At 39.5% G+C, this 16,779-nt stretch overlaps 1 protein-coding gene across 2 annotated transcripts; it reads right to left on the minus strand.

The window, feature by feature from the left end:
* Positions 1 to 469: 469 nt before the first annotated feature.
* On the minus strand, positions 470 to 16,746 carry atoh8 (atonal bHLH transcription factor 8). 2 transcript variants are annotated; one of them, XR_006982913.2, is made up of 5 exons: positions 16,674 to 16,746; positions 11,002 to 11,744; positions 7,111 to 7,302; positions 6,549 to 6,681; positions 470 to 1,000 (listed from the first exon to the last, which is right to left on the minus strand). XR_006982913.2 is itself a non-coding variant. In XM_017474657.3 (3 exons), the coding sequence occupies exons 1-3, from the start codon at positions 11,665 to 11,667 to the stop codon at positions 995 to 997; spliced, it is 864 nt and encodes a 287-aa protein (XP_017330146.1). In that variant the 5' UTR covers positions 11,668 to 11,854; the 3' UTR covers positions 470 to 994. The 2 variants fall into 2 exon arrangements, 1 of the variants encoding a protein (XP_017330146.1); XM_017474657.3 differs by lacking the exons at positions 6,549 to 6,681; positions 16,674 to 16,746 and having other exon boundaries at positions 11,002 to 11,854.
* Between the last annotated feature and the right edge of the window lie 33 nt (positions 16,747 to 16,779).

Raw genomic sequence — 16,779 nt, forward strand, 5'->3', positions numbered from 1 at the left:
TAAATAGGATTGAGTCATATTCTACCTAACTGGGGATAATCACAAACAAATATATTTCCCCCGACTGTTTTCTAGCTGAAATTCTGAAAAAAGGCAAAGCCAGCTAGCCTAAGCATGTTGATATGATCAAAGATGGGAGAAAGTGAAAAAGTTGTGTCATTTTTGATGTATGGCGGAGACTTAAACCGTTTCCCAAGGCGATACGTGTGCAGCTACGCAGGAAATGTGCTTCCTTTATACGTGACTTAGAAGAAAATCAATTAACAATGTCAAAAATAAGGACACCAGATTTATCCCCAATATAACACCTTAGAAAAGATATTTATTCAAATTATTCTTTTATATATATATATATATATTCGAGATATCTATACTGATTTCAGGACTGATATAAGGTGAAGTGAGAGACAGCTCAGTACAGAAATGTGCTGAATATTTATTTTCGAGAGGAAGAATTCAATGCGTACTATTTCATATTGATGGAAGCGGTCTTTAATGCGTCATTAAACATTTGTTTATATTAATAATTCATATTATGAATCTGTGCTACCTAACCCATCCATGCAGTTTTACAAGCCTCAAGTTCAAATTCAAGCGTAAATTAAATCCTGCAAGCTAACTGAAATATCTGTAAAACCTGCAACGCGTCATCCGATTGACAAACATCATATGGGCATTTTACAATAATCGTTCATCGTTGCGGTGTAGAATTATAATAATAGTGTGTTCTGTATAATATTTTCGCAGTGTTAAATGTATTATATTGTAATATCTGCAGTTACCGTATTATTGTTATTATTATTATTATTATTATTATTATTATTATATATGTAATAATTCGGTGACGTTTTTTTTCTCCTCACACACTTTAGCCTACTTCGATAGAACATTCCAGGATCTCACACGTCAAGTGTAAGGATGCATCAGTGTAGAATACGCCTCGTCCTGATCGTTCCGTAGTGACGTTCTTCTTTCTTCTAAGCCAGTCTTCATTTTACTCCTATACAAACATATACACACGAGAGTTGCACAAATTCAGCTTTATTTTTGAATGACAGAGTAAATATCAATAAAGATAGTGGTATGAGTTAAGATAACTAATATATAATCATGGGCATAGTAAGGGAGAAACTGCGTAAGAAGAACCACCCCAAGTTTTTAAGCATCCATATGGAGGTCAAATCACGTCACAGGAAAAGACAAACATTTTATTCAATCCAGAGTGGATAAACTCTAATAAATAAATTAATTAATTAATAAATAAACGCTGGGTTGAGCTTTCTGTGTCATTTAATTGGGTTATTTTCTCAGTCTTGGGTAGTTTTGAGTAACCGAACCGCTGACAGGCGAATCAATGCACCCCTCCCCCACCCCAACGCATCAGCCCAGCTCCTTGGGTCAAATCAACTCAGCGAGGACTGTCTGAATTCACCTCACGTGGACGTAGCGGTTTCCACACGGACAGACTGTTAGATATATTTGGACAACCAAGGTTTGTATCGATACGTTTATCCATAAAACCATTACCGTACACTAGTTTACACGACCTCGATTAAATACACCGCTACCTTCTTCAGCTTTGCTTCCTACTTCACTACTTCAGCAATACACTCGGGAACACCTTCGTGTGTCCACGTAAACGGTCAAAGTTTCCTGTTCAACATCTCAAGTGTCCATGGACCGTTTGGGAGCACGTCACAGTTACGTCACTGCAGTTGTACGCGCATGACGGTCACAGAAAATGGTCACGGTAGTAAGTGTATCTATAATGATAACCATGCTTTGGGTTGAAAAACAAATGAACAACCCAACTCGACGGGTTAGTTTAGCACAAAATGTGCTCTGTTCTATATTTACCCAGCCGTTGGGCTAAAAATGACCCAGTTTGGGTTGCTTTTAACCCAGAGTGTAAGGGCATGTGGAGATGGGATGAGTGAATTATGTAAAAAATCAAAAATGTTATACATTACAAGACTATATTAACAACGTATGCAAAAAAAAAAACACAAAAAACAAACAAAACAAAACCCCAAATCATTTAGTTCAGTTAGAACAAGACACACATGTCTTTTTCTTCTTATGAACCCCACCCCAGACTACATGTCTGTCTCTTTCTCTCGCGCTCTCTCTCCCCAACAGATTACATTTTAGTCCTACCCTCCCCCTCTCTCATTTATAGGTGCAGAAAAAATAAAAAAAAATTCAACAGATGGCTTAGGAAGAACTGGGGATCCAGCCAGGGTAACGCACTGGGTAATGTGCCAATTCCTGCAGTGAGTGAATTCTCCGGGTTCCAACTCGCGTGCCTTCACCCTGCCCTCTGCCCTGAATGGCGCCAGCAGGACTTCCCAGCTAGCTTTGCAAACATCTGGTGTCTGGGACTGCCAGCAAGAGGGGGAGGAGCGCCTGGCTATTTTCCTTCTGACTGTGTTTTGCACATTCAACATTTGTACTTAGCACAGCAGTGGTAGCACATCATTTCACGGATGAAGAAGAAAATGCTTCTTTTTTTTTTTTTTTTTGCAGTATAATTTGAAAATACAGACAAATTATAATTAGTAAAATTATAAACCGGTACGCCCTTCAGATCTGCTTCTTCTCAATTCACTCTCGAACAATACAATCGAGAATATATAATTATATATATATTTTTATAAGTAATTTAACTAAGAATATAACTACGGACAAGTGAGGGGGCAGTACCATGAAAACTTGAGAATGCTGCTAAAGTATAAATCATGCAGAAATATGATGAACCTTAGGGGTGGAATGAATTTCCTCTGGCTGTCAGAACAGCTGAGCCACTGAAGACTAAAGACCTAGCACGTCACTAAACACTTACAGAAATGATGTCTATTCTGAAAAGGCATATAATAATAATAATAATAATAATAATAATAATAATAAGGTGAAGTTTATTTACAAACTCGTTAATACACATGGACATTCAAAGTGCTGTGAACTAAACCTGAAACAGGGAAATATAAAAATGCACACAGTGTGAGATGTACAGTGGTGCTTGAAAGTCCGCGAACGTTTGAAAGTTGAATTTTCTACATTCCTGCATAAACATGACCTACGATATCATAAGTCATAAGAGAACACGATTAAACCAATGAGACAAGATTATAATACTCGGTCATTTATTTATTGAGGAAAATGATCCAATATGACATCTGTGAGTGGCAAAAGTATGTGAACCTTTGCTTTCAGTATCTGGTGTGACCCTCTTGTGCAGCAATAACTGTAACTAAATGTTTGGGGTAACTTGTCCAGTTGGCCTTATTGTTACCCACTAATAATATCACTTCCTTTGTACTGAATGATTTTATCATGTTACAATTACCACTCAGTTTGTACTACTTGTTTGTCGTCTTGTTTTTATTTTATTGATGGACTGATCCCTTCATTACCTTGCCCATCTACTGTAATATATAATGTATGGAAAGAAACAATAAAGCAGTAGTTTAACAATACTGCTGTCCTTCCCTACAATCATCCATCATTTATCCTTCAAGGTTACTCCCCTTTACCCCTAGACACCTGAAGGGGAATGTAACACCTCTGTATGAGGTGAGGAGAAGAAAATGGACATATAATCCATTGACAATGATATTTTAAATAATAAATAAATAAATAATCAATCATAAATCATTCAGTGACTAAATGACTTTGTGGTAAGATTTTGGCATGTGCATTTAAAAATCAAACTAACAGATAATGCGTTGAAAATCATCAATATCCATAGTTTATGGCCAATGCGGGCAGGGCAGAAACAGCTGGGACACATCTGGATTAGTGATACTAGTTTTGCAAGTAGTCAAAAAAGCAAAAAAGTACATTTACACTGATCAGGCTTGACATGAACAATTGGGGCAGCTGTGGCTCAGAGCGGGTTGTCCGCTGATCAAACCGGCTGTTTGATGATCCACATGACGGTCCACATGACTCCAAGAAACCCAAGACACAGGGGCAAGACACAGAACCCCAAGTTGCTCTCAATGGCAAGCTAGCACCTTGCATGTGTGTGAGTGTGTGTGTGTGATTGGGTGAATGAGAAGCAGTGTACAACTTTAACAAGGGCTGACAAGACGACTGGGTCAGAGCATCTCCAAAACGGCAGGTCTTGGGAGTGTTCCCAGTATTTGGTGGTTAGTAATTAACAAAAGTGGTCCAAGGAAGGACAACCGGTGAATCTGCAACAGGGTCATGGATGCCCAAGGCTTACTGAGTGAAAGCTAGCCCATTTGGTCCAATCCCACTGAATTGTAGCACAAATTGCTGAAAACGTTCATGCTGGCTATGACAGAAATGTGTCAGAACACACAGTGCATCACAGCTTGTTGAGTACGGGGCTGCATAGCCACAGACCGGTCAGAGTGCCCATGCTGACCCCTGTTTCGCCAAAAGTGCCTACAACGTGCACGTGAGCATCAGCTCTGGACCATGGGGCGGCTGTGGCTCAGGTGGTAGAGCGGGCTGTCCATCAATCGTAGGGTTGGCGGTTCGATTCCCAGCCCATGTGACTCGACATGCCGAAGTATGCTTGGGCAAGACACTGAACCCCAAGTTGCTCCCGATGGCATGTTAGCACCTTGCATTGCAGCTCTGTTACCATTGGTGTGTGAATGGGTGTATGAGACAGAGCGTAAAGCACTTTGGATAAAAGCGCTACATATAAGTGCGCCATGGAGCAATGGAAATAGGTGGCATGGTCTGATGAATCATGTTTTCTTTTACATCATGTGGATGTGAGTCACTTACCTGGGGAAAAGATAGCACCAGGATGCACTATAGGAAGAAGGCAAGCCGGTAGAGGCACTGTGATGCTCTGGGGCAATGTTCTGCTGGGAAACCTTGGGTCTGGGCATTCGTGTGGATGTTACTTTAAACACACGCCTTCCTACCTAACCATTGTTGCAGACAATGTACACCCCTTCATGCCAACAGCATTCCCTAATGGCAGTGACCTATTTCAGCAGAATAATACGCCCTGCTACACTGCAAAAATTGTTCACGAATGGCTGGAGGAACATGACAAAGAGTTCAAGGTGTTGACTTGGCCTCCAAATTCCCCAGATCTCAATCTGATCAAGCATCCATGGGAGGTCCTGGACAAACAAGTCTGATCCATGGAGGCCTCACTCCACAACTTACAGGACTTAAAAGAGCCCTGCCATATCCATGCTTCAACGGTTACTGTTCCAGTAGAAAATCTGTCCTTGCCAGAGACATCATGAGGACAATTATATGACTGTGTTTGACACATGACCAGAATAAACTGGTTTTTAAAGGTGAACGAATGAATGTGCTGAACCTGTCTGGGAAAAGAGACTCATGTATTTACCCAGTTAACAAGGTGGTTCAAAATTGAACTAATTCTCCGAGTATTGAGGTTGGAAAATGGCAGCTGTCAGTAACTGGATCATTGTAAGATTCTCCAACAGAAAAGGCAATGCAAAGTTTTCCTTCAGAAACACAAAGAATGGGACAGAAATCAGTAAATAATGGTATTAGCTTATAACAGCTAAAATATTTTTAGGTGAGGTGATGAGGTGAGTCCATATGTCAGGACCAATGACTGAAAGATCAAGAAAGCTATTCAGTTGTGTACATGGGCATTAGAATTACGTTAATCATATGTTACGGCCTTTGACAGTCACCGGGGTCCAAATGCAACGGATAAAAAAAAACTTAAAACATAAACTGTATTGTGTTTACACTCAGGTCGCCTTTCTTCAGATTTCTGAGGACCTCAGAAAGAGAGTTGTTGATGCTCATGAGACTGGAAAAGGTTACAAAACAATCTTGAAAGAATCTGGACTCCACCAATCCACAGACATATCGTGTACAAATGGAGGAAATTCAAGACCATTGTAACCCACCCCAGGAGTGGTCGACCAACAAAGATCACTCCAAGAGCAAGTAACGTGTAAGATCACAAAGGAACCCAGGGTAACGTCTAAGCAACGAAAGGCCACTCTCACATTGGCTGATCTTAATGTTAATGAGTCTACCATCTAGAGAACACCGAACAACAATAGAGTGCATGGCAGGGCTGCAAGGAGATTGGCACTGCTCTCCAAACAGAACATTACCGCCCATCTGCAGTTTGCTAAAGATCACGTGGACAAGCCAGAAGGCTATTGGAAAACTTTTTGGTTTAAATCAGAAGGGGTATGTTTGGAGAAAGGAAAACACTGCATTCAAGCATAAGAACCTTGTCCCATCTTTGAAACATGCTAGTGGTAGTGTCACGGTTTGGGCCTGTTTTGATGCATCTGGGCCAGGCCGACTTGCCATCAATGATGGAACAGTGAATTCTAAAGGAAAATGTCAGGACATCTATCCGTCCATGATCTGAATCTCAAAAGAGAGTGGGACACGCAGCAAGACAACGACCCTACGCAAACGAGACGTTCTATCAAAGAACGATTAAAGAAGAATAAAGGTGATGTTTTGGAATGGCCACGTCAAAATCCTGACCTTAATCCAATAGAAATGTTGTGGAAAAACCTGAAGCGAGCAGTTCATGTGAGGGAACACACCAACATCCCAGAGTCGAAGCTGTTCTGTACTGATGAATGTGCTAAAATCCCTCCGATCCGATGTGCAGATGATCAACAGTCACCCCAGACGTTTAGTTCCAGTTATTTCTACACCAGGGGGTCACACCAGACACTGAAAGCAAAAGGTTCACATACTTTTCCCACTCACAGATATTTAACAGTGGATAATTTTCCTCAATAAATAAATGACCAAGTAAAATATTTTCTCTCATTTGTTTAATTGGGTTATCCTTATAACTTTCTAAAGACTTTTGTGAGAACCTGATCGGACCTATTTATGCAGAAATGTAGAATTTTCTAAAAGGTTTCACAAACTTTCAAGCACCACTGAAGATAATCGGTCGCTAATGAGCAAGCCAGAGGTGACGGTCTAAATTAAATATAAGCATACGCATGCATTTTTGGGGCAGAACATTTATTTTACGGAAATAGTTTTTGAACTACTCTACTCTATTAGCTTACTTTCATTATAACGATATTTGCCTAAAGAAATATCTAGTTTACATTTGAAAATCTGAAAACCCCCTGCTGCTCTATTTACCTTTCTCTTCTTGGAGCGACCCTCAGCCTGCAGGGTTCTGGTGCACTGCTCAACACACTCCCTGAAGCTCATGTTGCTGTGGTCTGGTGTATAGTCCAGATCTACAAGTTGAGCCAATGACAGGATATAGTTGCAAGCAATTCTTAATATAGCCAGCTTGGAGAGTTTCTGTCCATAGGAGTAGCAAGGCACCTAAAGAAGCAGTGATAAACACATAGTGATACATGTAAATCAAGGAACTACTAAACCATGTTGTCTTGGTCTGCTTTTATAAAACAGTAGCAGATGTTGACGTCAGTCTTCGAACAGGGCTGGCATGTATGGACATGTACAGCAGAGTAGCAGAGCTCTGCTGACAAGTAGAAGGACACAGCTATTTTTCAATGATAGTATTTAAAGGCATTATGAATGTGAGGATTTACAGCCATTTTAAAAATTAAGATCTGAATGTATAATCTGTATGTATAAGCCGACCCCTCTGAAAGTATTGGAACAGCAAGGCCAATTCTTTTGTTTTTGCTGTACCCTGAAGATATTTGGGTTTGAGATCAAAAGACGACGATAGATCGGAATTTCAGCTTTTGTTTTCCGATATTGACCTAGAGACGTGCTAAACAGCTTGGAACGTGGCACCTTTTGTTAGAACCCACCCATTTTACAAGTGATCAAAAATATCGGAACATTCGACCGACAGGTGTTTCTTGTTGCCCAGATGTGCCCTGTGAGATTGATTGTTTAAACAACGAATAGCTCGGAATGTCTACTCTTGGTTCGAGCCCCCGGTTTCGCTTGGGAAGACTGCATTTGTTAAAAATAATGAACCAACAAGAAGACCAAAGCGCTATCTATGGGAGAAAAGCAAGCCATTTTGAAGCTGAGAAAAGACGGAACATTGAGCAGAGCCATCGCTCAAGCATTAGGTATAGCTAATACAACAATGAAGCACCTCCTGAAAAAGAAAGAAAATAACAATCGTCAAACGGGTCAGCCAAGGAAAACGAGGAGTTGTGAAGAAAAAGCCGAAATCTACAGTCGGTGACATCTCCAACAACCTCCACTGGGCATGGGTGACGTTAATACAATCCACTGTTTGAAGACATAGCACAAGATGCAAACCACTCTTCAGCAGTAAGAATCGGAACGCCAGATTGGAATTTGCAAAGAAATACAGAGACGAGCCAGGAAAGTTCTTGAGCCAGGATTAACCACTACCAAAGTGTGAAGAAATAAAGGATCTGGTCACAATCCTAAACATACAAGCTGATCAGTCTAGCACAGTGGCGGTAGCGTTAGGGTCAGGGCTCACTAAATTTACTGATGATGTAACTCACGAAGGTAGCAGCAGAATGAATTGACGTCTACAGAAACATTCCGTCTGCCAACTGACGGAGAAATGCGTCCGATCTAATTGGGAGAAATTTCATCACGCAACAAGACAATGATCCAAAAACACACTGCCAACACAACTAAGGACTTCATCGGGGGAAATTGGTGGAAGGTTTTAGACTGGCCAAGTCAAACACCAGACCTTTAATCTAATCGAGCATGAAGGACGCAACAATTTGGTCACGTCAGTGCACTGTCGGCTTTTTGAACTTATTGCAAGCAAGAGATATGCCACCAAATATTAACTGTCATTTACTTTAAGACCAACTGTTCCAATATTTTTGATGACTTGAAATGGGTTTGTTCAAACAAAAGGTGCCATGTCCTAAACTGTTTAACATATCTAGATGTGAGTATCAGGAAACGAAAGCTTAAATTCCGCTCTATCGTCTCATGTACCTCTTTTGATCTCAAAACCCAAATGACTTTAGTGTATAACCAAAATAAACAAACAAACAAATAAATAAATAATTGGGCTTGCCATTCCAAAACTTTGTGAGGGGACTGTACACGGCAGAGGGAAAGCCTCAGTACTATAGCTTGCTGCTCCTGGCTCACACTTTGCGAATGACCTGTTCGTTCTGCTGGTAATGATGTAGGTGAATGATGACGACCCTTGGCGTCTCTCCTGGCGTCATTTTTGCAGTAAACCTAGAGGTCAAGGCCTAGAAACACAACAAGAAGCTCAGAAAAGAAAGCAGCAGGGTGGGACCCCTCGATACACTTCAGTAAACCCATGATCCTAATTTTATTTTGGTGTCTGCAAGGCTTCAGGTCGGTGACTTTGGCAAGTAGCTTAGCGTCGCTAGCCGTCAGCATAGCACAAGCTGTTTCCAGAACTAGTATGCACTCGTCTTGTAAGCTGGCACTGGATTCCGCCACAGCAATCCTCTGGACGTATTCTGACACCTTGGCTTGAATACAATCTAGCTTTGTTTCGAGTGTTGAGATGGCTTTGAATCCAGCGAATAGGGCTTTTCGGTTTTCCTCGATCAGGTTAGTTGCTATATTGAGTTTACTACTTAATTTCCTTGGTGGGGTCGGTTTGGACATTCAAATCCCTTTTAATTTGTTTGATTGCTTTGGCTGCCATCATTTTGTAATATATAGTATAGTCCATGGACATCATTTTGTCCACTTATGACATAAATGGTCTTTCCTGTGAGTCGTCATTTTATTAAATGCAATATGCCAGGAGTGTACATAGATCTTCTCTTGCTGAACTTGAAAGACACACAACATCTCATCTCAAACGTGTACTGGCTTTTTAACTCAATGGAATCTAGTGGTATTGATCATATCTGGCATGCTTGGGAGAAAGATCTTAGTGCTGCACACATTGATGATGTTGAATCAGTAGATGCAGTTAAATCGATCGGAAGAACATGTGCTTGTAATAGATTGGCTGAAACTCAGTACAAAATACTTCTTAGATGCTACACCAACCCCCACGTCGCCTAGTACAAAGTTTTAGGATGGGGAGGCATGCAAGACAGGCGAGGACCCTGGATTCTTCTTACTCGGCCTACCCTCCAAAACCGGAGTGCTAGTCAAAATCTGCAGGATACACTCTGGAGACTTCTCATCATGGTACCGCTTGAAGTACCATGGAAATGGTTTTGGACCTCAAGTCCACATGGACATTCTCGATGTAGTTACCGGGACTACGGTTGCTGCGATGGACTTAGGACTGCATTCACCACATACAATTTTGCACTCAAGTCTCCTTTAGAACAGACTCCACATAAAAACCATAATGAACTTTCTTTTACGCTCACACTATCCGTCGTTCCCCAGATGAGCACGGGTTCCCTTCTGAGTCCGGTTCCTCTCAAGCTTTCTTCCTCACATCATCTCAGGGGGTTTTCCCCTCACCACCGTCACCACCGTCTCGCTCGATAGGGATAAATTCATCCACTTAAAATCTCCATCCTGTGTTTATGTTTCTATAAAGCTGCTTTCAGACAATGTCCATCGTTAAAAGCGCTAAACAAATAAAATCCAACCGGATCGACTCGAACGGTCGTTTTTTTTTACTTCTTAATTCGACGGATCCACTCTAGACCCCCTCTTCACTCTGGCGCTTGTATATCTTTCGAGTTCTGCGCTTACTGAGACTACCTGCCACAGTTAGTGGAGCATGGCGCCAGGTTCGAACCGACAAGAATTCCAGCGCTGGAGCAACCAATTCAACAAGAGATCATTTCAAAAGTGAAGACGTGTGCTCGTTTAAGCGCGGTCTACGACAAAATCTCACTTCATAATTTGCCTAATTTGTTTCATTTTTTTTTTTTTTTGGTCATCCTGCTTCTGTAGGCCTGTGGATCTGGTGTATGTTACTGTTGATCAATAAGTGAAGAAGAAAGGGGGGGGACAAAAAAACAAAAAAACAAAACAAAACAAAAAAAAAATACAAAATCCTGTCCTGCTAATCTACAATAAACGCTAGAGAGGTGTCTAGTCATGACTTTTATTCAACTAGTAAATAAAAGCAGGGAAGGATACCTGCTTTCGCAGAGCCTCGAACGCTGCACTGATGGTGTGAACCCTGGTCCTCTCTCGAGCATTTGCCAGGAGTCTTCGTGTCTGCTGAATTGCTCTGATCTCCGTGACCACACCAGCAGACTGCTCTTCAGCTGGTTTCCGAACCGACTCGGTGGTTTCAGTACTGTTTTGGAGGTACGAACCCCTAGAGGTCGAGCACACAGACCTTTCAGAGCGTTTGCATAACAGGATACGCGAATGATGATGATGGTGATGATGATGAGGAGGAGGACAGTTTGCTGGAAACGCTTGCTGATGATCGAAGACCGATTCGTGTAGTGATGCTGTGTCGCTTCTGGTTCTCCCCCCAGTCTCTGAAATCGACCACAGTGGCGTTTCTGTTTCATTCCTACTCAGTGACGGCAACGTGTACACTTTCATATCGAGAGCAGTGTTCAAGACGTCCGGTTGCTGGATGTATTCTCCAGCTGGATCAAAACTCTGGAACTTGTTCTCATGGGTTTTTCCATAAACCTGCTCCAGCAGAGGTTCTACCGAGTCGAGGCTTTTCTTCGAGTCATGTGAGCTCTTTTCCTCACGTTTAACAGAATCCCGAAGCTTTCGTTTAAACTTCTTGCATTCATCTGCTGGGTTACTCCGATCCGTGTTTACATGACTGTTCTTCATTTCCGAGGTCTGAGCAGGAATGACAACAAAGTGTCCTGGTGAACTTCCTACAGCTGTTACTGTTTATCCATCCAGTGCTTGCATGAGTAAGAAAGAAAGAAAATGTTAGATTGTAGCAAGACTACGCTGGCTTTTTCTCTTCTTCCCCACAGTGCTTTCCCAGACCCGTCTGAAGTCAAGCAGGCATTGCCAGCATTCTTCATCCGCATTTACATAAAAGCCCCTGCGAGAGAGTGTTACCCCGCCTGCTGGGGGAGACTACCCAAAATAAATAGATGAGGTTTGTGTCTGATGTGGCTCATGGACGGACACACTTATAAAAGACAATATGAGTGTGGTTTGGCAAAACATAACATTCACACACACACACACACAATTTTTTCCCTCTTTCTTCAGCTGAGACATGTTTGGTGTTTGCCTTTTCAGTTTTGTATTGGAGTAAGTGTGCCATTATTTATTTATTTATTTATTTATTGGACAATATCAAACCCCCAACAAAGTTGTCAAATATATTCTAAACTAAAAAATATTTTAGACAGTAGGTCAAATGATTAATTTTTAAACAATTATTTATTTATTTATTTTTTTAAAAAGAGAAGACAAGAAAGTGTTCATATCATATCAGTGTTGAGTCTAGGATTTATAAAGAGCGTTGTTAAAAAAAATAAAATAAAATAAAAAATAATAAAAAAAAAATTTGGAGGCCCAGATAGCAAAGAGACATCGATTCAACATCTATCTATATATATATATATATATATATATATATATATATATATATATATATATATATATATATATATATATATATATATAGAGAGAGAGAGAGAGAGAGAGAGAGAGAGAGAGAGATCTCTCTCAATATCTATCTATCTAATATATATATATATATATATATATATATATATATATATATATATATATATATATATATATATATATATATATATATATATATTTATATATTTATATTAGTTGCATCTATTTATTAGTTGTTTTCAAAGTTTGGGGCGCCAGGGGGCGCCCGTCGGGAATCAACAATTTGGTGTGAAAAATAAATAAATACATGATTTTCTCTTTCTCACTCTCAGACAACCACACACACACACACACACACTTCCTAATGTAATGTAATGTAAAGATGTAATTATTAATAATAAAATAGGGGGATATATTCATAAGTCTGTATTTTTAGTGTGTTTTAAAGACATCTTGCAAAAGGGGGGCCTCGGTAAAATGTTCATGCCATTTGGGGGCCTTGACTTGGAAGAGTTTGGGAATCCCTGGTATAGGTGAGTATCACAGTCAGTGAGTATCATCCTATTTGTGCATGACCTGAACATGAGGTAAAGCAGCAGGTAGGCGAAGTCTGAGGTAAATTTTGGAACCGGTTTAATGATTTAAACTGGCAACTTCAACATGATAAACTCCGGATTTATAACTATTGTTTTCTAAACTTCAAGGTAGTAAGGTTAAAATTTTGAGTGGAAATGAGCCACAAAACTAACTCTGTTAATGTCTTTTTCAAAAGCTCCAGGACACTCGGGCAAGACTATGGCAGTGTATGTCCAGCTAACAATTTTTGGTTCTCAGAACATACATTTTGAAGGTCAAATGGCGGCGATCTGTCCAGGACTGGCCGTCCCAGCAAATTCAGTCCAAGATGTTGTCAAAAGTTATTTCTGCTAAAAGGAGCAATACTAGCTTCTGAGGCCAAGGGTGTGCTTACTTTTTCTACAGATGAATATTACATCTATTGATATTTCTGTTGAATAAATGACTGAAAAAGCTCATTTTCCTTGTGGTTTTGTTAAAGTATATCAGCTTTTTATTAACAGGCACTGTTTCAACGTCGATCAAATATGTCGAAAAAGCCAACAATTTTCATGGGGTGTACTTATTTTTTCACGACTATTGTTTCCATAAACATTCTCATCATCCTGTAATTGTTTCATTCTTAATACATGTGTTTTGTTTGAACGTTACGTAGGCTGGATTCATTCCATATCAAATACAATACTGTGCTAAAGTCTTAGGCACATGCAAGGAAATGCTGTAGAGCAAAGAGGCCTTCAAAATAATGAAATTAAATGTTTCTACATTTAAAAAAAAACAAACAAAAAAACGTATAGAGCAGTAAACAGTAATAAATTAAACAAAGTCAATATTTGGAGTCAAATAAACAAATACAAAGTGGTCTCGTACGTAATATGCTGCTTTCTTCAATGACATGCAAACATTTTTCTGTAACATTTAATTTTGTACTAGAAAACTAATGTTTTGGAATCTAAAATGTTTTTTTAGTACTGACTTGATAATATGGAAGTCATAAAATAAAATAAAAAAAAAATCAATAATAAAAAGTTTGTACTAAAAAAAAAAAAAAAAAAAAAAAAAAATTAGGTTGCCTAAGAGTTTTGCACAGTACTGTAGGCTGTCTTTGCTTACAATAAATGACAAAAATATTACCTTCATCTTTTTACAAGAAAGGACATTAAGGAAGTCGTTGTATTTATAGATAACTATATTGCTACGAAAGTCACACACACTCTCTTCCATGCACAGACAATCAGTTCTTACACTTACAGCCCCACCTAGTGGACTAGTGGACTAATGATAAAACATTTCCTCTGTTTTCTCTGGACACAGAGCCAAACATACATATTTGTATGTTTTTGATGTAACCAAATATACCAAAGCAGTTCTAAAAAAAAATAAAAATAAATATATATATATATATATATATATATATATATATATATATATATATATATATATATATATATATATATATATATATATATATAAATAACTGATCTGATTCATTTCTGAACAAACTAAGGGGAAAAATAAAATAAACTGTATTACAACATGGCAGCAAACTCCATTTTAGGGATTTGTCCAGGGAAATAACAGTATTACTTCGTCTAGCATCTTTACCCATGTTGCTCACAGCACACAATAGCAGCAATGGGGCTCAGAACAAAGGTCATGTATAAAGTTTCATTTCATTATGAAAAAAATGAAAAAAGCATCACAAAGATATAGCCTACATCCTGACCCGTAGGTGTCGCTGTCACGAACCTGACAAGGACCCTCGGGTTACGGTCTCGATGACCCATACCAAGTATAGTTTCAAACGTGTTGCCCAGATATTCCATCACATTATTTATTTATTTATTTTTTTACCAGAATGGTCTGAATATAAAAGTTCTTTCGAGTTTCATGAAAATCAGACGAATGGTCTAGGAGGAGATTGGAAAAAGTAGGTTTTCAACGTCTTCATTTCAAAATGGCAGACAGGAAGTTTGGCCAAGGTCATAATTGGGGTCATTGTTCTCCGCATAACACAAAGACTCCCGATAGAAAGATCAGTCTCATGACAATAGGCAAAAGTAATCAAAAGCTATTAGCATTAACAAAAATTTTGTGATAATTTTTGGCCATAAGGTGGCACGGTCTTGAAACTTTTTGAGAGTCTTAAGGGCATGATGATTCATATCGAATTTTTTTTTAATGATGCACCAAGTTGTTCATAAAATACAGCATTTTACGACTAAATTCTAGATGTCTGACACCCAATATAGGAAATTTTTATGACAAACTGTTCAGAAGTTCTAAGCAAAAATGTGCTTTTTTTCTCCATATCTTGTGAACACTAGGTGGCGCTATTCCATCTTTTCCATCATCTTTCCCAGAGAGCAGAGCACAGGAGGTGTTTTGCCGGTCCACTCATCTTACATAACAGCTCGGCCAGATTTTCATAGTGTCTCATCCCCGTCAGTGCCCCTATAGCATATCGCACAGATGGATAGCATGCCGTGTTTGGTCCCCACTGTTAATTTCAGCGACAGCGTAGCATTTGGTACTAAACGTACAGTCTTAGAACTAATCCCACTCATGTTGCAATTATCTGATGACAAAATTTATGATTACACACTGTAAAGTTCTCCTGTGTAAATACATTCTGATTAAGCACAACAGGTGAGTAACAGACATTTGTCAGGTGATGTGTGTGTGCAGACGCATGGAGAGTAGCCAAATATTTTATTAAAGTACAAGTAAAACTAATTATTGAAATAACAGTAAAAGTAATAACGTTAACTAGATAGATAAAGTTTGGCACGACAAACCTTTTTGACGTTGGCCAGAGCTTGCTTGAGGGTGTTCTGGGTGGTTGCTAGGCGGTTGCTAGGGTGTTCTGGGTGGTTGCTAGACAGCATCCCAATACTTTTGGAGCCAGGGAGCGTCCCAATACTTTTGGGCACCAGGCCAAAATTAGATTTATTTGACAGTTTTGCCTATTGGCTGTACTACTTTACATATAAAAAGGTTCAGACAAAGATTTTTATTTGAGGAGATTTCGAAAAAATTGTCTACACGCCGTCATGTTTGTAAACACACAAAATCTGTAAAAAAAATTATATAGAGCAGTAGTTCTCTATCGTACAGACATGAACTACTGAAAGACCTTTCTAGTAGCCTGTTAAAGACGGTGTGAATTTAATCGCCTCTGTCCTCGTTGGATAATGAGTTCATGAGGCGTAGTTCATGTCCTCACAAAGAAAAACACGAGGGAAAAGATGTTCTAAAAGGTCTGCATTCTACAGTAACGGCAAACGTTGTTAAGGGGTTAAGCTTTTCTTGAAACACGGTAATAGGTGTCTAATTATATAGAAGTGGAAAATAAAAATAAGCAATCAATAAACGAGTGTAAATTTCAGAAAAGCAATAATGAGTCATATATTGGAACTGCAGCAATTTGCTGTGATATTTATACACAGTAAACGTACACTGGTTTGCTGGTGAATCTGCTGCCGGTTCATTGGAATTACTTCACAGTGTATGTTTCTATACTGAAATGGCAACGAGAACTCTCTTAATGTTTTCCACGTGTGCTCACGGTCAGGACTGCCAAGACTCTAGCATAGGCAGAAATCTCCAAATTTAGAAGAAATATGAAAATTGTCAATTGTGCCTTCCATAGCTGGACAAAACAGACCCACCTCCAGCTTGAGTGCTCCTCCCCAGCAGCAGCAGTCTCCAGATCCTCTCCTACTCCCACACTGTTGGTCACTGCCTGGGGTCATAGAGACTCACACATATGGAGCC

The sequence above is a fragment of the Ictalurus punctatus genome, chromosome 8 (assembly GCF_001660625.3).
Source record: "Ictalurus punctatus breed USDA103 chromosome 8, Coco_2.0, whole genome shotgun sequence".
Lineage (NCBI taxonomy): Eukaryota > Metazoa > Chordata > Actinopteri > Siluriformes > Ictaluridae > Ictalurus > Ictalurus punctatus.